The following is a 22,688-nucleotide window of genomic DNA, read 5'->3' on the forward strand; positions in this document are numbered from 1 at the left end:
ATAATCACATGTTTACTGAAAGTAAGAACTATTATTGGTGTACAATAACTGATATTAATGTAATAAAAGCATTGTTCTCTTATTCATCTAATTATTTTGTAAGGGCACCATGCCAAATGAACGCCGATGTCCATGACTACACTATGCATTTCAGGCGAAAATAATGTAATAACATAAATACATACAGAGTCTATTGTATAATAATCATAATCATAATAATCGTAATAATAATAATAATTCTCATTCTAGTAAATACATTTCTATGATGTACGTCACGCAAACAAACGGAACCAGAACCGGATACCAAATCCTTCAAAAATAAAACCACGCCAAACGGTTTGTGTGGCAACAAGAATGTAACTCTTTAGACCTTGTACGCTAACTTTAGTTTTATACCTACGCATGTAACGTTTTGCGTGTTATTTTTTGCAAGACTCGACAGGTTCACTTTGCAATACTTTTCAACAAAATAAGATACTGTAATTAGAAACCTCCCCTTCCTAATTATAGAGAAGCTGTGTCTCCCTCTAGAGGCAGCTATTGTGCACACCAGTGAGTAGATGGAGCACAACAAGAAGGACTACAGAGAGTAACGGGATTTGATGTAAAGTGCGATCTCCTTTATGGAAATATATCTGAGTGAGTCATTTGATTATTTCACATCTTTGTATTGGACGATATGCACACATATCCCACATGCACAAGTCTGGTAAATAAAAAGATGCCATTGTGTTACCGCTGTAGTGAGCGTGAGGGAAACCGTTAGTTGTGGATGGAAAGCAGGTTGAAGTGGCTTTAAAGCACGGATACTTTGGTTTGATCTATGTTTTGTATATGACAACGAAACAGGGGAAACTATCTTCCTTCCTACCTGCTGCTTCACCAACTCGATGCGCAACTGTGGCCTCAAGTTTTCTGCACAGAAAAAGTTGCTGCATGGGTACTAGGTGCTCATTTCCTGTTTCCTCCTGAGAGCCAAACCTGTCCGGATGATTTGATCTCCTCTCATTTATAAAGTGCCATGTTCTTCAGCAAGCCGACATGTCAAATCGCACAGAAATGGCATCACCGAAGACTTTACGAGAGTGGTGCCGCTGCACATGCGCCAACTACCCCGATGTGGACATTAGGAACATGTCAACTTCATTCAGAGATGGACTTGCTTTCTGTGCCATCATCCACAAACACCGACCTGACTTGATGTAAGTAGACCTGTTTGTAGCTTCATAGAGCTGTGATGGCTGATGGTATAATGTGCATGGTTTCTTTATAACATTGTAAACACATTGATTTTGGGGTCCTTTCCTGAGAGTCATGTGTTTTCTTGTCTGTGGTTGCACCAGATTCATAATGAAGTCTAATCTGGACCTCCCACTGTGTCTAATCTGCTCTCCTGTGCTTAATCTCTCCCTGTCTCTCTGCTCAACCTTTTCTTGTCCAGTTTAATGGGATTAAGTTGGTTTGTTTTTAACCTTTTTACGTACAACGTCTGAGCTGGATTCATTTAATTTGATCTGTGATTTTTCCTGCATGTTGCTTTATGTCTGATCTTTCACCAAAAGGCAACTGTTGTGTCTTTTCGTCATCAGTTAATCAATGTCTCTACTTGCTTCACCAGAGATGTCAGCTCCCTCTCCAAAGATAATGTCTATCAAAACAACAAACTGGTGAGTCATTTCTGTTTGCGCACAAGCAACAATGTGTTCAATTCCCGTCTACTGTGCATGTGTAGTCCTCCCAGTTTGAGTCTTTATAAAGCATATGGTCATCACCCAAATCTCAGATACAACTCTGTAGCTTTTACAGGTTTTTTTGTAATGGGATTTATGGTCAATAGAACTAATCTTCACAAAAAAGGCAAACATTTTTGAATGATATACAAAAAAGAAGACCACAGATTCTATTGATTTTGATTAAAAAAAGGCAATAATTCAGAGTAGTGATCATTATTTTTTCAGCAATTTCATAAAATAGACATAAAAACATCTGAAAATGGCCCAAATGTGACACAAGGACAACAGTTAACACATTTTTGGACCATTACTAACTTAAAAAAATGTTTGTTATACAACTTCCTTTTTTTAATCCGCATATTTCATCCACTGTTTGTCTTTTTCCCGCAGGCCTTTGAGACTGCGGAGAGGAAGCTGGGCCTCCCTGCGCTGCTGGACCCGAAGGACCTGGTGTCCAACAAGGTGCCCGACTCTCTGAGCGTCATCACCTACATCTCCCAGTACTACCACTTCTTCAACAGGAAGTCTTATGGCGAGTACAATGTCTGTTTTCTGTTTATAGCTCTTTGTCAGATACTTTTGTTCACACATACTCGCAGAAATTATAAATCTAAGTTTTATTATCTTAAGTGAAAAACAATAACAAGTACCTAGGATTATACATGTGATGTAGAAAAGTCATGCCCCAAATTTCGCATTTTTTTCCTGAAAACAACTGACCTTTGTTATATTTTTAGATGAGCTGTGTACTAACATTATCACAATTGTTTCCAACTACTTTAAAGCCCAAAGAAATGTGTTTTTAATCACAGGGTGCGTTTCCTTTGTTCGCCTGATTACTCTGACACCTCTCCATGACAGAAAAACCCATCTGCTTGTACATGTATTCAGAACTAATGTGTATAGGTGCTGTCCTGTGCATGTGTGTGTATTGCACTGTGTATAATAACAACTGAGTTTGTGCTCCATTTGTATGTTTTCTCTTGACTTTGCAGCCGGTCTTCCCAGTCTGAAATCACCCCACGTCACTTTCCTGAACAACCTCACAAAGAGTAAAACCCCCGATGGTCTGAAGCCCCTGAAGGTAATCTGAACGCACGTTATATTCCCAATCTGATCGCTTCTGTTTCCTGTTTCCATATCCTTATTCGCTGGATTTCTCTTCTCTTTTCAGAACCCGACTGATCTTGAAACCGGTAGAGAAGTTCGTCTGTCCAACACGAGGCCGTGCACAGTGTGTAGTTTGTGTTTTAAGCCTGTCCACCTCATACAGAGGCATTTGATGGACGGAAAGGTCTTCCATCGCAGCTGTTTCAGGTAACAGTTCACAAGGTAACAAATCATAGGCTTCTGTTATATCTGGATCCGGTTTATCCACACTGTGCGTACATGTGGTGGAAAGAGGCTGCAGTTCACACATCACAATGTGTTTCAAATGTGTTTCTTGTGACCACAGTGAACATATTAGACGCTCCCCCACTCATATGCTTATAGCTGAAGGGATCTATGTGTGAAAGGTCGTACAGCGTGAGGAGAGAACTGGGTTTGTTGTTTTTTAATCGTCAAAGGATTTTCTTCAGTGCATTTGGATTATAGTTCATGTGAGCCATTTAGACCAGTGGTTCCCAACCTGGGGGGCGCCAAAGATCGCAGGGGGGCGCCAGGCCTCAGATGATTTGAGGCCAAATATCATATTTAGACTTTTTTTTTTTACATATAATTGTAAAGCAATACATGATTGTCACTAAAAGCCTTGTCTCTACAGTACAATAAAATATAAAAAATAATTGATTAATTAATTTTAATAACAATTCAAGTTAGTATTAAAGGCATAAAAAGACAGAAATGTATAATTCTTTCTTTAATAGAAATGTTTCTTCTGCGCGTTAAGTGTCCAATCCGGGCTTTTCTGGATAAGCGCATTTTTAAAACACAGTCATTGTCCATGCCGGTTTCAATTGGATTATTTGTCACAGTTGCTCCGATCAGATCGGTCTCCTCCATGTAGATTATTTACGACTTTTGAATCCACATAAACACATCGGCAAAATCCGGCTTACTTTGAGCATGTGTTTTAAACAGTTTAATCCCTTTGTGAATTGTTTCCACTTCCGCGCCGTCCTTTAATTTCTTCATACAGCGGGAATCCATATAAATTAATCCTGAGTCCAATAACCATCAAAGTCGCTCCAATAGTGCTCCTTAATTACGCTTTCATCCTCCTTTAACACAATACTTCACATTCATCTAGTTTGTGACAGTAGTTGTAGCATTTTTTAGACTTTTAAACTTTAATTACCGCTGTTGCGCCCCCCCCCCCCCCCCCCCCGCTTGTGTGTGTGTGTGTGTGTGTGTGTGCGCGTGTGTGTGGGGGGGGGGGGGCAACTTCCAACAGGAGTCATTTGGGGGGGCTCTTGGGAAAAAAGGTTGGGAACCCCTGATTTAGACGGGCAGGTGGAGGTCAATTATGGGTTTACATTTTCCCTCTGTGGATAAGCGGATACACATAAAGGAAGTACGGGAGCCCTGAGAGGGAAATAAGAAAAGGAGAATGTGGAAATGTTTCTTAATTTGATCTGAAAGGTTTTCTCTCCTGTGCTTATAAGTTAAAAACAAGGTGGCAAAAGTATTTTCAGGATAATTTATCTACTTAACTTTTTTATTAATCCTGTGTGATATGAAAACATGTGATTTAAAAAGTTGTGTGAGGTGTTTGTTGTTGTAATACTAATATACTAACACTAAATGTGTCTTAAAACATTGTTCTTGCTTAAACACAATACATGTTTCTGGTGTTTAGGGTGCATGGAGAATATAAATCTCACCTAGAAAACTGGAATGTGTTTCGTCTTATTAAGGCACCTTGTTGCAGAATTGACGATTAAAACAAACTACATATTATTTCCTTCCTCACTTAATACTTATTTTCCCAACTGCTTTCAAAATAAAGCAACAATGGAGGCGTGTGGCGCAGTGGGTTAGTGTGGCGCAGTGCCTTGTGCATTGGTGTTGGGATCAGGGGAGCACAGGTTCAAACCCCACTGCAGTCAGCATGTCGTTGTGTCCCTGAGACCCTTCACCCCAAATTGCTCCTGTGGGGATTACCCACAGTATTGAGTATGGAAGTCGCTTTGGATAAAAGCGTCTAACAAGTGACATGTAATGTAATGTATGGGAAATTATCCGTTAAAACCTTTTTCAATGTTTTACAAATTATGTTTTTTAAGGAATAAGGAAAGATGTTTTTTGCTTCACCAGTTCTTAAGTTTTAAACACAGGAGAGAAAATAGACTTAGAAAATCAACCACTATTTATTTTCCTCCGTTGCCCCTCACAGAAACACATGCTGCTTCTGTTTTCCAGGTGCAAAGTGTGCCACAGCACTCTCTTACCCGGGTCGTACACACAGAGGAGTGAGGATGGCTCCTTGGTCTGCTCTCACCACATAACAGACCGTCCGAGTGTGGAACTAAATCAGCAAGTTACACCTCCTGAGATCCTGCCAAAATGTAAGTTTGAGGAAGGTTATGTTTCTCTGGGGGGATTGGCCGTCACCTCCGTCCCTTATTACGGCAACAAAACCGAGTCAGCCGTCAGACTGGTTTTAAAAACACCAGCGATGGAGGGGAAGGAACAGCAAGAGAGGAGCAGCCGAGATGATTCAGCTGATGGAGTAAAGAGTGTGGAAAAGAAACCAGCGCCTCTTCTTCTTCCTCCACCTATTGTTAAAGACGGGACTGTTGAAGGAGGTGGAGCGGCACCCATTCTGGCAGAAGATGAGAGACAACAGGAGGCGACTCACTCCTCTGAGCTTTCTACACCCTGCATACGAGTCACAGAGGAAGGAAGCAGCCGTCCGGTTCCTGCTCCCCGACGGATGCTGGATTCCGTCCCTGTTCCTGCTCCCAGGATCAAAACGGCACCGACGACTAAAAGTGCCTCTGCTGCAGGTATTGTTTCACTGAAGCTGCTCAAGTTTTATTATAATTATAATCTAAGTGAAGGAAGACATTTTCCTTTCCCCCTCTTTTTCTCTTTGCAGGAAATTCACCCAACTCATCTCACATGTGAGTTCACAACATCTCCTATATCAGACAGTTATTGGTGTTCTTTTATACTTCTTTAACATACAGCTTTTAATGTATTCAGTATTGATGAGATCAGAACTATTTATGCTGCATTATTGTATGCAATGAAAGGCAAGTCAAACAAATATTTAGTTACCTAATTTCCTGTGAGACAATTTTGTTTTCGATGTTGAAATTACTTATTTTTGCAACATGAGGCCGATGTGCACCACTTCCTCAAGGTCCAAGGAGGAGTACAATTATTCATATGTTCTTCCAGCTTTTTTTTTTATTACACGTGGCACCTTAAACACAAGGAACACATGCAGGGCTTGGTAGTCAATTGTCTTATCTCATTTTCGTGTCTATAGCAATTTATTCTAGTCTGCACAAAAATTCAAGGCTTTTTTCAAGGCGAGATTATCATCATCAAAAACAGTTTTTTAATTCATACACACTGGAGCAAATACTTTTGAGACCAGACTTTCAAAAATAACCAAAATAATGTATCTAATTTGCTTCTCAGAGCTGCCGTAATGGGAAAGGGAATACAAATGAAGAAAAAGGGAAAAAAGTTTACAAATTGAGCTAAATTAAATAACATGAAATCTAAATGTTGTTCAAATATCTTTACACAGGGGGTCCGCGGGGTCTTAAAAAGTATTAAAAGTTGATAAATCAATGTAGGGAAAATTAAGGCTATTAAAAATTATTAAACGGCATTTCCCAAGGTATTACATTGTGTAGCTTGTTTTCAATAAGTATATAAATTGTCCAAAGAGGTTGTATTCTACAGTCTGCCTAAATGTAATCATTGCGTAGGTGTGTAGTGTGATTCTGTGTAGTTTATTGATGGCATCCCGTTGGATGTGACGTCATCTGAACAGGACATCGCACGCTCACTGCTTGATAGCGCGAGAAGGTCCGTTTACGCCGGTTGTTAAACAACATCGTTATGGGGAAAAGCAAGTCTGCGTCCAAATGGTTGGAAGATAAGGAGGAAGGACAATCAATACTGTATATAGTCAATGTGAGGTAAAGTGTGTCGCCAAGGTAACCGGTTAAAACTCCAAGTGGCGATGAGGTCTTAAAATGTATGGAAAGGGTCTTAAAAAAGGTCTTAAAAGGGATTACATTTGACTTCAGGATTCCTGCATACACCCTGATATAAGATACAGTATGTGATTGTCCATAATAAGTGAGTTCTTCCTCGCTGAAAGCCATGTCATGTCTTGTTTTTCACCTCGTAGCAGCAGCCCGAGCAGAGGAAACCCTGAAGTACAGTCCAACCATCCCTGGATCACCATCGTCCACCCGGGGCCCTGGACCCAGCTACCCCCCGCTCCTCCTCCGGTCCCCACCCCTCGATCCAAATCTGGCTTTAACCAGAGGAGAACATGGTACAAACCCCAAGTGCCCGCTCCCAATCCGTTTGGAGAGGAGGGGGAGGAGGAGGGGGAGGAGGGGGGGGAGGACCCCAAGGAGGAAGAGGGTGCTAAACCTGAGGCTGTAGAACAAGCTGGAGCTACTAGTCAACTCGGTTTATCAGATTTGGATGAAACTGGAAAGACGGGAGGTTCACCCCTGGATGTGAGTGAAGCAGAAGCAGGGACAAATGCCATTTCAGATGAAAAACACATTTTACCCAGAAGTCTCTCTGTGCCGGCCATCACATCTGCTCGCTCTCAAAGTTCCCTTTCCAGTTTGGACTTGACGGAGGAAACTGAATCTGATCAGGTCATGTCAAGTTCAAGTAAGGTATGGAAAGACATGCAACTTATATATATCAATATTCCAACTACTTGTATATAGACTATTCTGCACAATTTCTATTATATTCTATTTTATGTTATTTACTTGCACTATTATCTGGTTTATTGTGTTGCACTGTTGGAGGAACCTGTGACCTAAGAATGCACACATGACAATAAAAGCCTTGAATCTTGAACCTTGAGATGATGAGAGCTAATGTGAGCATTTTCTTCAAAGACATGACATAAGTTTAACGTGCCCAACCATACCAAATGTTCTTTCTATTTCTAGGTGGCCTGCAAAGAGAATCCCTTTGATCGGAAACCTGGAATACCCAAATCTAAAACCTTTCAGACCCTGCAGTCTGCGAGGGCCCCGGCCCCCGGACATGGCTTCCCGCTCATCAAGAGGAAGGTACAGTAACAGTAACAGTAATAACAATATATGCAGAAGTTCGGCATTAAAAACGTCACCCAAGTAATATTTTGTAAGCAGTATCAGTCAAATGTACCTTTAGTAAAGAAAAAGGTAAATGTATTAATTTCGCAGTAAATTGTTCCTTGGTCCTTTTTTATATATGGTGTTTTGGGATTGATATTGCTTCTGCATTAATGTTTATGTTGCATTAACTAGTATAAATTATGTTTTAGGTTGTGCTATTTGATTATTTTTATCTAAATCAACTGTACACGTGTGTATTATATTCTGTAAAAAATACATTCAAATGTACACTATGGGTGTTTCTCAATGTCGAGGATGCTTGCTTGGTAGCACATGTCTTCCGAGCGTCTAGCTTCAGAAGCGAGGCAAGAATACTTCCTGGCCTCGGAAAACGAAGAGTGGAACAGGCGAGCAAGTGTGCAGGTGTGCGTCATATGAGAGGCCCCGCCTTACATTTTCCGCCACAGATTTCGGGAAATTGGTCCGTGCGCAAAGCATTGTGGGGATTTTAAGACCGCGGAGTCGACACATGTTCAGCCTCAAAATGTCTCCAAACGAAGTACGCCATTCCAAGTATGCTGGACATTGGAACAGTCCTTTGGCGGTACTCGATGACGTAGTTTGCTTGAAATAGTGGCTCTGGAGCAGCTTTACTCGACATTGAGAAACACCCCGAATGTATGTTTGTGACAGGTGCAGACGGACCAGAATGCGTCCTCAGTAGATCTGCAGCTGGAGATGAGTGAGCTGGATAAACATCTGGAGGATCTGGAACAAAGAGGGGTCGAGCTGGAGAGGAATCTGAGAGACGACAAGAACGGTTCGACTAATAATTACTACTGCTTACAGACAGAATCTTACACTTGTTATGTGAATACTAAATATGTTAAAGAAATGTTTAAATGTTTATTTGTTTTGTTACAGATAAAGAGGAGGATCAGATGCTGATGGAGTGGTTCTCTCTGAACCATGAGAGACATGTTCTGGTGCACAGAGGAACAGAGCTGTTTTATCTGTGAGTTCACTAAACCACCGTGCCATTACTTTTCATTAGTTCTTCAACATTTATTGAGTGTTGTGACGAGAGGTTTTACCTTTTAAAAATGTCTGTCCCAGGACGAAGCAGCAGGAGTTGGAGGAGAGGCAGGCAGATGTGGAGTACGAGCTCAGATGTCTCCTTAACAAACCAGGTCAGTGTTACTTTATTCATCACTTTGTCACCTTCTTTATACAACATATAGGACAATAATAGCATCGTTATTTATCTCAACAAGCATCCGCATCACTCGGGGAAACTCTGGAGTGGTTCATGTATTCATAACCCATATGTAATCATAATGTGTACTGTTGTACCAGCTTGTAAAAAGTGCTTTGGTAATACTTAGCTCTATATTTGCTCCTTTGTATGCACCATCATACACCAAAGCAAATTCCTTGTGTGTGTGAATGGCAAAAAACTTGATTCGGACAGTTTCCTGAATGTGTTTAATTTCATTTGTATTTGTTCTGTTCATGGTGTGCACAACTTAATGTATAACAATTATTTGCATAACATGTCTCTGACTATATCACACAATACCCGAAAAGGAGCAAGGAGAAGAAAATAATCTTATATGACCTGCCCCTTTAAAAAAAAGAAAATAGATGTTTGTGCTTCATATTCTCTTATTCACAGCCAATCATAACAGTATCGTAGGAAAGTAAGAGAAACACAAAACGTACCAAAAAAATGTAGTTCCCACTTGACAGTTAACGGAAAGAAACAAAACAAAAAAACAACAACATAACCACAATACCAAAACATCACATGTACAAGGACAAGTTCAACCCCCTCATCTGAGTCCTACTGGAGTAGAAGGGGGGAAAGGCGTTCAATGCGAAAAGAAGTGATTTGTGGTGCTTTTTATTTTGTTAAACTTACACTCTGTCCTCTTCTCATTCAGAGAGTGACTGGAGTGAGGAGGATCGGGGGCTGGAGCGGCAGCTGATGGACGAGCTGGTCGCCGTCATCGAGCAGAGGAACCAGATCGTGGGCAGCTTGGATCAGGACAGGCAGAGGTGTGAAGAAACAATTATTAATAAATACATTTCTTTCCCAGTTTTCTGATTTGAGGTTTGTTATTTCGTTTTTTTAAAAATATTTGTATTGAAGACACACAATACATTTGGTACATTGATAGGTTAGATTGAACAGTTCAAAGCTACTAGTGTTCAGCTTAGTCTCTACTATTGTACATCAATTGACAAGCCATACATATATGATCTTCACTTGAAGGCGTACATTATTTAAACCACAATTATAACCAAAACAGACCATGTAGCCAAAATGTAGGAGAGTGTTGTACAGACTGTTATTTCGTTTTTAATGTATTTTAGATTTGAACTGTTTCTCATGTTGTTGTGTTTGCCCTGTAACCCTATTCATTCTTAAAATGCTAATCAACAAAAATACACTGGCTTTCACATTCATAGGTTTTATGTTGAGAAGCATACATTCAACTTTGTTGTTGTTGTTGTTTTGCATAGGGAAAGTGAAGAAGATATGCATTTGGAAGCCATGAGGAAGAACAAAGGTGAGAATATGTGTCTTATATCTGGAAGTCCCTCCTTTTTCATTCTCTCAGTATGTGTTTGGATCTTCTGAAACACAAGTATGCTCTAGTCTATAACATACTTTTTTCTGCACCTAACTGCAAATATCTCTCCCCAGATTTCCAGAAAGAAGGACCGAAGGAGCTAAAGAAGTCAAAAGGAAGGTTCAAGCCGGCGAAGATCTTTAAGATGCTGAATCACAAAGCAGAGAGCAACAAAGACTCTGTGGACAAAAAGAGCTGAAGTATTATCACAAGTGCTGACAACAACTCGTACTCTGAGAGGATACAAGTGGAATCTGATAACATGAAAAACCTTTTTTATTTTACTTTGAAGAGCAGCTCGGTAACATAGACATGTTATTCTCTGATATTAATGTTTTAGTTTTATCGGTGTACATATTCTCTATGCTGTCCCTATCTCCCGTATGTAATATATTTATGTTTTATTTGATTGCATTTGTTATAGTATGCAATAAATATGTATATGGAAAATGTGCATGTTGTGTCTATGTGAAAACAGAAAAAAGTTCACTTTGCTTTGAGATGCACGATGGAAAGGAACAATACTGGAGAACAGAACTACAAATAATAATAATAATAATAATGATATGGCTTCAAGTACCAGTGTAGCAATACTATGTTACAAGTAAAACACATATGATTTATTATTAATAATTTTTGTTTTTTTGTTGAATATACAAATATTACCATGAATGTGGATAAATACTGTATTATAACAATACAGTATTCTGTTTTTCATATTTGTTATTTTTTAATCTGTTCGAAATAAAGACTGAAAGAAAGAAAGAAAGTCCTGCATTCAAAATGTTACTCAGTATTAGCATCAACATATACTTAAAGTACCAAAAGTAAAAGTACTCATTCTGCAGATTGGTCCATTTCAGAATAATTTTTATATAATAATAGTACAGCTCCACAGAGGTGGAGGGGGAATTACTTTTAATTTACATTAATTTGTTTAATGCTGGAGCAATGTTTTTGTTTTGTAATGTTCTATTAAAGGTTTACTAACTCCAAATTACATTTCTTTGTACTTTTCAGAACAATTATTAACGCCTATGAATGTGGCATTAAATGGAAATACTCAAAACTATAAGTACCTCAAAATTGAACTTAAGCACAGTACTTGAGTAAATGTACTTAGTTACTTCCCAACTCTGATAAGGTTTATCTAAAATCTTGGTTTCTTTTTTATTAAAATGCTACTGAACAACAGTCTTGATCAACTAAAATGTGCCGTTTCTAACAAAAAAAATTAGTAAAACGTGGTAGTAAAGTAAGGCAATAAGCTACCCAATCATGTTCTCAACTATAAAACACCACTAATACAATTTTATCCGCACGAAAATCGCCTTATTTTATTACATTTTACCAAGTAATGCTAGCTTGGAGATCATTTAACGGCTGTCGAAGCGGAACGAAAAGGTTCCTCCAGAGCACACCGAAGGGAGGGGCCGATAGATGAAGAGTGGAATGGCGTCTTTGAGTCCTGGAGAAGAGGATATGGAAAGTGCATCTGAAGGAGAAGGAGGATGGAATGAAGTAAGGAAAAAGACTTCAAGAAAGAAGATAGACATGTCAAGTGACAGTCTTAGTGAATCTGATTCACGGAATGAGTTGAAGAGAGTAAAGAAAAAGATTGGAAAGTGATTGTGGAGTTTGGTGAGCAAACCGCAGCTAAGCTACATCCAGTGGCCCTGACTAAAGCAATTCACAAAGAAATTGGATCGATAAAGCAAGCAAGATTCCTGAGCAAAGGACGGATGTTGATTGAATTGATGAATGCAAAACAACAGGAAAAGTTACAGAAAATGAAGACCCTGAATGAAGTTCGAATTAAATGTCATGTTCCTGGAGCAAATCGGAAAATACTTGGAGTTATCAGTGGAGTTCCCATAGAAATCGGCATAGAAGAGCTCAAGAAAGAAATTAAAGGGGGGAAAGTGTCTGTAGTTAAGCGTCTTCCTACTAGGTATCAGGGTAAGATAGTGGATAGTTTGTCTGTTCTTCTTCAGTTTGAAGAAACAATTCAACAGAAGATAATGATCGGTTGCATGAGCTTTCCAGTAAGAGAATTCATCCCTAAACCTCTGCGGTGCTTTAAATGCCAAAGGTTTGGGCATGTGGCAGACAAGTGCAAAGCAACTAAGCCCAGGTGTCCAACATGTGCGGGGGAACATGAATATGGTAGTTGTGCTGCAGGTGCTAAGGTGAAATGTTGTAACTGTGGTGGGGAACATAGTGCTGCGTATCAGGGCTGCGAAGTGCAGAAAAAAGGCCAAGGAGGTGCAGAGATTCAAAGTGCAAAATAAAGTCTCATATGCTGAAGCAACAGAAAAGGTTCCCTAAACATAGCTAGGAAATCCCAAGTAGCAACAAGTATATTCTCTTCAAAAGATTTTCCCAAACTCACACAGGCAAAGGAAAGCTCCACAAAGTGTTCACATAAATGTGTGATAGGAGAGGATGCATTGATTGTTAATAAGTACACATTTGTGGCCTTTATTGGGAAAGTGGTGAATGTTGCTTTGCAACAAACAAAAAAGAGGTCAAGACTGAAAACAATAGTGGAAGCAGCAGGTGCATTTTTGGGGATAAAGGATATAACCGTTGAAATGATGCATGATATGCTAGCCCCCAATAATGATGATTCACAGATTAGTGAGTAGATGAATGGTTTTTCTCATTCTGCAGTGGAATGCTAGAAGCCTTATTGCAAATGGACAAGAATTCAAGACTTATATATATCAGTTAAAAGAAAAACCAGATGTTATTTGTATTCAAGAAACATGGCTGAAGACTCATTTGGACTTCATAATTGGGGGATATACTGCTATAAGACAAGATAGAAATGATGGCCATCAGGGAGGGGGATGTGCAATCTTTATCAGAGAAGTAATGTCTTATAGTAGGCTAACATTTAAGAACAGTCATGATTTAGAAATAGTGGGTGTAGAAGTTTGGATTAATAAAAGGAAAATTAGTGTCCTGAATTTTTATAATCCATGTAATAAACTCAAAATAGAGGAATTAGACAGTCTTTGCCAAGGAAATGAAATAATATGGTGTGGTGATTTTAATGCACATAATACAATGTGGGGAGGGAGATCAACAGATTACAACGGACAGGTGGTGGAAGACTTAATGGAGGAAAAGGAATTTGTTTGTTTAAATAATGGGTAAGGTACAAGACTCAATTTTAGAGATGGAACAGAGTCTGCGATCGACCTAACTCTTGTAACAAGTGAATTAGCTTCGGGTAGCAGTTGGGAAGTATTGGCAAATAACAGTATTGGGAGTGATCATCTTCCGATTATAATCAAGTTTGATATAAGTAATGTGGTTGAGCTAGATGGTATCATGAGATGGACCTTTTCTAAAGCAAATTGGGAGATGTTTGCTAAATTGTGTGATAATGAATTTGATCAGATTGATATGGCAGGAAGTATTGATGAACAATTTACTTCAAATATAATTAAAAGCGCTAATCAAACTATTGGGAATAAAACTGGTAAACTTAGTAAATGTGTTAAGATGGTACCGTGGTGGAACAAAGAATGTAATGATGCAATTCGAAACAAAATCAGGCTGTTTGGAAAGCTAAGAAAGACACATTCATTACACAATTTATTAGAATATAAAAAGGCACAGGCCTCAGGTAAGGAAACATTGTTAAAGAGCAAAAAGGGAGTGTTGGAGAGGATTCTGTTCAAGTATTGGGAGAACTACACCATTAGATAAAGTATGGGGAATGGTTAAGAAGATGAGGGGAATAAGACAGCAGAGTAACCTGCCAGTGTTAGAGAATGGAGGGGAAATTGCCACCGGTGCTATGGATGGAGAAGGCAGAAATTCTAGCTAAGAATTTTGTCAAAGTTCATTCTTCGGAAAATTTGACAGAAGAAGGTAAGATCAGGAGGCAGGAAGTGTTAGATGAACATCCTAATGTATATGAAGATAGACATTCGTCGCAGAGTGTTGTAAATATACCTTTTTCTATTCAAGAGGTGAGAAGAGCATTAAGTAAGTGTAAAATGACTGCTCCTGGGAAAGATAATGTATGCTATATGAAAGCTTTAGCGCAAGTTCAATAAGGAAGACCTAACTCGAGTCACTCACACGTCACTCTATGGCTCCCTTCCCCCCTCATTAAATATGAGGGCGTCACGCCTCAGCAGCCAATCGCTGCACATGCTAAATGCCTTAAATACCTGCTCTTCCTCTCTGTCAGTTGTCATTGCAGATGACCACACGCAACCCGCCTCCACCCCTCTCGCCTCCCGTCTCCTTCAGGACAAAGCTAAACCTTCCTCCTTCAGACCGGTCTCACCTACTCATCACCACCACCAGTGTCTAGACCCCGGGGATTTCATCGGAGCGGTGCTTTCCCTCCTGAATGATTATCCTGCAAACCGGGGGCCTAATCGCCAAACACCATTACATTCTCCTGTTGTATTATCATGGCAATCATTTCATTCATATGACGTGTAAACAATAAATATGTAATTCTTACATCACGTCTCTCCGGTTTGAAATAATGTTGACCAAATTAAGTGATTTTGCATTAGAAAAGCTGCTGGAGATGTACAATAAGATTTGGGAGAAAGGGAAGCTGCCAATAATATGGAAAGAGTCTGTCATTATTCCTATTAGAAAACCTGGGAAGGATCCAACCAGTCCAGGCAGTTATAGACCTATAGCTCTGACATCGCACTTGTGTAAAGTTATGGAAAGAATTATAACAGAAAGGCTGAAATACTACATTGAGAAAAATGAACTAATGACTCCTTATCAGAGTGGGTTTAGAAGAGGGCGGAGTACTTTAGATCCATTGCTGTGCCTGGAGTCTGAAGTCAGGAAAGCACAAGCGAATAAGGAGTGTGTTGTAGCTGTATTCTTTGATGTGGAAAAAGCTTACGATATGATGTGGAAGGAAGGATTATTAATAAAACTGGACATTATGGGTCTGGGAGGTAATGTATATAATTGGATTATGGATTTTTTGTTTGGCCGTGCCATCAGAGTCCGAGTTGGCAATTCATATTCTCGAAGGCATGACGTTGAAAATGGAACCCCTGCAGGGGAGTGTAATTAGTCCTCTTTTGTTTTCTATCATGATAAATGATATATACACACAAGTAGGATCTGATATTGGTAAGTCACTTTTTGCAGATGATGGAGCTATTTGGAAAAGGGGCAGAAATGTAAAATATATTGTAGCTAAGATTCAGGAAGCCATTACGGAAATTGAAAGCTGGTCTCTGACATGGGGGTTTAGATTGTCGGTGGAAAAAACTGAAACTTATTTTTTACGAGGAAAAGGATAAGTGAGGAGGTTAGGTTAAAACTTTATGGACAAGATCTAAAGAAAGTGAAGACATTTACATTTCTGGGAATATGGTTGGACGAGAGAGTCACATGGAGTACGCACATTAGTAGTTATACACATACCACTTCAATCTCATTAGTATGCATAGAAAGTGACAGGTCACACCTCTAAGCCCCGCCCCCTTCCACCGGAAGTCCCGCCTCCATAAGCCCCGCCCACTTCCGCCGGAAGTCCCGCCCCTTCCGCCGGAAGTCCCGCCCCCACTTCCGGGTTTTCAAAAATAAAATAAAAAAAATATTTTAAAAATGATAAAAATAAAAATGCTGCCCCTACCGGTCGCCCCCACTTCCGGTTTTTCAAAATAAAATTAAAAAATAATTTTAAAATGATAAAAATAAAAATGCTGCCCCTACCGGTCGCCCCCGCTTCCAGTTTTCAAAATAAAATAACATGACATTTAACAACCATGAGAAAAATAAAATGCTGCCCCTGCCGGTTTTCAAAATAAAATTTGAAAATAATTTGAAAATGATAAAAAAAAAAAATGCTGCCCCTACCGGTCGCCCCCGCTTCCGGCAAAATAACATGAAATGTAACAACCAGGAGAAAATAAAATGCTGCCCCCTACGGTTTTACAAAATAATAATTTTATAATGAATCACATATGCATAGGATCAATGTCCCTGCCACCTAGTCACTTCCTGTGCGCCTGTATACAGCAGTATTGACTGCAACTTACAAATACTTGCAAATAACATGAAATATACAACCATATATTTTAAAAGTAATGTCTCAGCTCTAAAGAGCAAGGTCCCGCCACCTAACCACTTCCTGTGCCCCCTGTATACAGCAGTATTGACTGTAACTTACAAATACTTGCAAATAACAAGAAATATACAACCATATATTTTTAAAAGTACTGTCAATCTCACTAACTCTCTCTCTCTGCTATTCTCTGCCGTGAAAAGTTTGGTGAACAGTCAAGACAGGTGTGGGGACCATAAAACCCCCGACATCCTCTGCAGGCAAATGGTGGGAACACACACACACACACCCACACACACACACACAACACACACACACACACACACACACACACACACACACACATACACATATCCCCCACCACTCACCCCTCATCCGTTAGGGTTAGATAAATAAGAGCCATTCGTCTTTCTCACTCTTCAATATTTTCTCAAGTCGAGAGAAATGGCCAAGAGACGTCTTGATATGGGTGTAATCTGCGAGACACCGCCACCTAGTCACTTCCTGTGCGCCTGTATACAGCAGTATTGACTGCAACTTACAAATACTTGCAAATAACATGAAATATACAACCATATATTTTAAAAGTAATGTCTCAGCTCTAAAGAGCAAGGTCCCGCCACCTAACCACTTCCTGTGCCCCTGTATACAGCAGTATTGACTGTAACTTACAAATACTTGCAAATAACAAGGGGAAAATAAAATGCTGCCCCCTACGGTTTTACAAAATAATAATTTTATAATGAATCACATATGCATAGGATCAATGTCCCTGCCACCTAGTCACTTCCTGTGCGCCTGTATACAGCAGTATTGACTGCAACTTACAAATACTTGCAAATAACATGAAATATACAACCATATATTTTAAAAGTAATGTCTCAGCTCTAAAGAGCAAGGTCTCGCCACCTAACCACTTCCTGTGCCCCTGTATACAGCAGTATTGACTGTAACTTACAAATACTTGCAATAACAAGAAATATAACAACCATATATTTTTAAAAGTACTGTCAATCTCACTAACTCTCTCTCTCCTCTGCTATTCTCTGCCGTGAAAGTTTGGTGAAACAGTCTGAAGACAAGCTAGGACACGTCATAAAACCCCCCCGACATCCTCTGCAGGCAAATGGTAGGGCGATGGGGAGGGGGGAACACACACACACACACATTTAAATTCAGAGGATGAAAAAGCAGAAAACATAACTTGTTTTGTAAAACGGTCAGCACGTCAGTTTCAAGAAAGACGTTTGCATACATAAAAAGTGTATCTTACAGTTCCTTTTGTGAGAGAATTACACACAAATCTGCAGAGTGTCACTAAAAAGTTGTAACACAGGGACTGACATTCTGTATGGGGTTTCACACGGACACAAAGTCTACTTCATTATCTACTTGTCAGCTTTTATACACAAAAGTGTATCTTTCAGTAACTTTCTCAGAGAATTTAAGCATACATCTGTCAAAGATTCTTAACGAAATCTACTTCATTATCTACTTTTCAGCTTTTATACACAAAAGTGTATCCTTCAGTAACTTTCTCAGAGAATTTAAGCACGTCAGTTTCAAGAAAGACGACAATAATTAGTAGTTAGACATTTTGGAGAAATGTTCTCTGTCGTTCTTAATGCAAAAACAAATCATCTCTACTCCCTTTGGGTGAAGTCCAGGAATGTTCTCGGGGGGAGTGGACACTTGCTGTTACATGGCATAAAGCTTCTGCAGTGTGCCAATAAATGTATAGTTTCCCTAAAGCTCCATACATTTACACATATTGACTAATGACATGAGGGGTAAATACAAAACAAATCTAAATATCACCAATTATTCCAGAATGTGACTAGAATAGAGTCTAGAGAATGGACCCAGGCTTTGTCTTCAGCCATCAACTAAATAGGGGCGTGCTTTTTTTTTTTTGAATCACCAGTATGTTACTCACCATTGAAGACAGTGTTGAGGGGGCAAGCAAAGTGTACTCAGCGGCAGATTGCATGGAAGCAGAAAGGCCTGGCTCAGACACCATGTCTCCAAAGGTTGACGGGGAACTTCCAACCAGTTCCATCACCTGTTTAGCTTGAGGGAATTTAAACACCATTAAAAAATATGGATTACAGAAAAACAATATATGTAGTAAATCGGGTAATCATTAATAAGGGGAAAATGTGCAAGTCTAACCTGAGTCTGGCATGAGCACTTGATCAATAAGGTGGATGACAATGTCCTTCTTGAGCACCATCTTGATGCCATTGACTGTTAAACTCTCGCCATCACAGCCTTGAAATCAAAGTAACGCTTCTAAAAACATATATTTTAGAAAAGTAATGTTAGTCATGTCAAGTTATCAAGACTGCTGTGTTTCATCGAAACAGTGTACAGAGCAGAAAGGGGAACATTTGTCGCCACATTAACATACCGACTCCTCTATCAGTTTTTGCATACATAAAAAGTGTATCTTACAGTTCCTTTTGTGAGAGAATTACACACAAATCTGCAGAGTGTCACTAAAAAGTTTTACACAGGGACTGACATTCTGTATGAGGGTTTCACACCTGAGCTGCTGGGGGAGGGCGTTGAAAAGGGGGTGAGTATGTTTTGGCTCTCTGGTGTGTTAAGAGTCACAGTCTTAAAAGAAAAATCTGGTCAGAAAAAGTACTTAACTTTCTACCAGTTGTAAATTGTCATACATATAAAAAAAGTAAGAGAATTACACATAAATCTGCAGAGTGTCTGTAAAAACTCTCAAAATCACAAACTGCAGACGCCTCAAGGAGAGACTTGAAAAGATCCATGCCGAGTGGGGGGAGAAGAAGAAGACTAATAACCAGCAGTTGACTGAAGCCAGGGACTTTTTTCTTTAAAGTAAAATAAAAATGGGAAACTACTATGCAAAACGCTCTGTATATATTGATCAGAATGTAGTCAATACCCTTTTAATAAGTGTGGTGATGAGGACGATTGAAAACAGAACGAGTAGTGACCCCTGTGTAAACAGAATGGCTGAAGTTTGTAAACTAGAAGACATTTTGGCTATCGTGCGTTCTGGCAGTACTATTTCTGGTCATTGGGAAACGATTGTAAACGAAACATTTAAAGTGGTCCTGGAATCTTCATTTTCCGAAACATTCTGTAACATTATCTCAGAAATGAAACAAACATCAAAAGTGTATCATGTGCTCTCAGTGTATGCTCTGTTTGTAGATGTAATGCATCTCTGTGCAGAAAGCAGCATACACATGAATATTCTGACTGAAGTGAAAAAACTCCATCACGATATCTCCAGTCATATGGGGAACTCTAAGCTGGAGACGGTCCTGCGGATGTTGCAATCAGTATAACTATTTGATTTTTGGGTGTGAAAAATAAAAAAGTGTTTTTACATTTAAAAACTGTTTGTCTTCATTATAGCAAGGGGGGAGCGTGTCTCATACATGTGTATTACAGTCCTTCTTTTTGTGTTTTTCAGTGTTTTTCTGTGTGTCTGTGTGACAAAGCACAAATCATTTCAAACAAACCCTGAATCAAATTTAGAGAGGACCATTAAGAGTCAGATTCTTAACAAAATCTACGGACACAAAGTACTTCATTATCTACTTTTCAGCTTTTATACATAAAAGTGTATCTTTCAGTATATTTTTGAGAGAATTTAAGCATAAATCTGCCAAATGTTTCAAAAACAGCCTTGTTTCACTGAAATAGCCTCAAAATCACAAACTGCCATTAAGAGTCAGATGCTTTTACGGAATCTAATAAAACAGAGTATTTTCTACAGATGACTCCTCCCACTCAACGCAATAAGTCCCATCCCATTCAGCAAATCATATAAAACTAAGGACCCCCACTAAGACGACCGTTGAAAGTAGCCATGAATCTGAGAAAAAACCAAGTCTGATATAGCCTCCCCTTATTATCACCAGGATAACGGATATGGGCTTAATGACTGGATGTTACAAAGTAAGGGGGAGGATGTTCCCGAAGAAGAGCCCCTCCTCTATATCATATCCATGTAAGGTCTTTAGGACAAAAGAGGACCACGATAACATGACATATGAAGAATATCTTTCTTTACAAGAGGGTATTATAGATAACCTTGATAGAAAACAGTATATCTCATACCACTCGCCAAGATCGCAAACGACAATTAGCAGAAAAGAAAAGAAAAAGTAAAGAAAAAACGAAGAAAAATGAAAAGTAGAAGAAAAATGAAAAGCAAACGCAGAATGCGAATGAAAAGAAAAGGACGGAAAACCAAAAAGACAAAACGAAGGAAGGTGAAAAGAAAAAGGAACAAAGTGAAGAAATGTAATGGTGTTGTTGAGTCATTACCCGGATCATAATAATCTTATAGATCATCTACCCGCTAACCGACTCGCTGCGAATGTGTTGAACAAATACCAAAAGCAATGGCAGAGGCTTTGCTTCAATATAATGAGAGAAAAAGCACGATACTGTGGAATGCCCAAATTGGTGACAGTGCCAGAACATGCATTAAAAGAATGTTGGAGGATTTCTATCTAGTATCGGTTGTCATTACATCGAAGGATATGCCAAAAAACGTGTGACGACATAGACAAAGCTTTGAAGACAATTATATGCTATCTGTCCTTACAGCTAAACAATCCTACGCCAGGTATTCAACAGACCACAAGAAGCACAAGAAGCCCCAGAAAGGATTACATTCAGAGCTAATAACGATGAAACCGAAGAAGAAGCAAAGCAGATTATAATCGTTGCGGGTGAAAGGATAGAGAATTTGCATGTGATGTTAATGCATTTATCTGATATAAAAAATGCATTTGTTTACTTCCAAGGAGACCCCTAAACATCTACTGGGGCAATTGTGAATTGAACGATAAACCGATCACTGTCAATGAAACGCGGAGAGAAGCAGCAGTGCAAATCGTTAAGTCTATTACCTTGTATGCACTACGGCATTAACTTGGTAAAATGTAATGTGTTTTTATGAAAGTGTGTTGAATGTTGTGTTTTCAATTAAACAACCATTACAAAATGAAAATGTGTTTTTTTTTGCTCTCATATATAGTAATAGTATTGTGAACGAAACATTTATAATAAATCTTCGACAGGCTGCCACACAGCCTGCAGTCCGTCACCCCGACCCTCAGTATGTGCACTAAAGAATGGGCAAAGATTACGGCTTTTTTCGGTTTTCTAACCACCATTAGGCGTCTAAAAAAGAGTTGGTTTTACTGAGGCAACCATTTTTTGCACGTAATGGATGTCCTGTGGTGCTGGTCAGTCAGAATAGTTCCTGCGTCAGGGGTTCACACCAAAGCCATAAAGGAGTCTTTTGTCATTGATGAGCGAGGTCATCTCTCTCCTCCACTGGCCAATAAACTTTCACATTCTCCACTTTTTTATGATTTTGTTTAGCTCACGGACCCCAAACAAAGTGCAAAGAATTGAATTAATCACAGGGAAATGAATAAAGGATTAATTTGCATTGATTTTTGCTCCACCCACAAATGGAGTCATTTTCTTGACCATAAGGACCTGAGATGTGCACCAACCTGGTGACCAAATACAAGAAGCATCTGACCTCTGTGCTGTCCAACAAGGGTTTCTCCACCAAGTACTACGGACATGTTTTGCAAGGGGATCAAATACTTATTTCCTCCACTATATTTGACTCTTCACTTGCTGTAACAAATATGCATTTCCTCTCTGTGGGACGAATAAGGGTATTCTGTAATTCCTCATACATACTCCTTTAAACCATTTTTTTAAAAGTTAAGACATTCAATGGTAACCGTGTTAACAGAAGTGGCAATAACAGAGTGATTTATTTATTATGCACTTTTTTTTCCTGCAGGTGTGGCTTGAGGAAGGAACACAACGGCGGAGGAAATGCCACAATGTCAATGGGGGTACATGAGCCAACCACCTTAGGTATAAAGGCAGGGTTGGGCTTCAGCAACACTCTCGTTTGCCCCGGGGCAAACTGAGTGCACGAAGGATGTACAGGCAATAA

The 22,688-nt window shown here is 39.3% G+C and overlaps 1 protein-coding gene across 2 annotated transcripts; it reads left to right on the forward strand.

Moving 5' to 3' along the window:
* Positions 1-28: 28 nt before the first annotated feature.
* On the forward strand, positions 29-11,083 carry LOC117541040 (MICAL-like protein 1). 2 transcript variants are annotated; one of them, XM_034208085.1, is made up of 16 exons: positions 29-639; positions 1,018-1,202; positions 1,619-1,667; positions 2,124-2,265; positions 2,729-2,817; positions 2,908-3,050; positions 5,097-5,683; positions 5,776-5,800; positions 7,051-7,558; positions 7,844-7,966; positions 8,687-8,813; positions 8,918-9,008; positions 9,110-9,183; positions 9,937-10,051; positions 10,520-10,566; positions 10,704-11,083. In XM_034208085.1, exons 2-16 carry the CDS (start codon positions 1,042-1,044, stop codon positions 10,826-10,828), a joined length of 2,406 nt encoding a protein of 801 aa, XP_034063976.1. In that variant the 5' UTR covers positions 29-639; positions 1,018-1,041; the 3' UTR covers positions 10,829-11,083. The 2 variants fall into 2 exon arrangements, with proteins under 2 accessions (XP_034063976.1, XP_034063977.1); XM_034208086.1 differs by having other exon boundaries at positions 1,033-1,202.
* The last annotated feature ends 11,605 nt before the right edge of the window (positions 11,084-22,688 follow it).

The sequence above is a fragment of the Gymnodraco acuticeps genome, unplaced genomic scaffold (assembly GCF_902827175.1).
Source record: "Gymnodraco acuticeps unplaced genomic scaffold, fGymAcu1.1, whole genome shotgun sequence".
In the NCBI taxonomy this organism is placed as follows: domain Eukaryota; kingdom Metazoa; phylum Chordata; class Actinopteri; order Perciformes; family Bathydraconidae; genus Gymnodraco; species Gymnodraco acuticeps.

Bases quoted from the DNA above. Each gene is read 5' to 3' on its own strand.
- LOC117541040 (XM_034208085.1), top strand. From the start codon at position 1,042: ATGTCAAATCGCACAGAAATGGCATCACCGAAGACTTTACGAGAGTGG. The intron at 1,203-1,618 runs GTAAGTAGACCT...TTGCTTCACCAG, and splicing joins AAACACCGACCTGACTTGAT to AGATGTCAGCTCCCTCTCCA. The intron at 9,184-9,936 runs GTCAGTGTTACT...CTTCTCATTCAG, and splicing joins ATGTCTCCTTAACAAACCAG to AGAGTGACTGGAGTGAGGAG.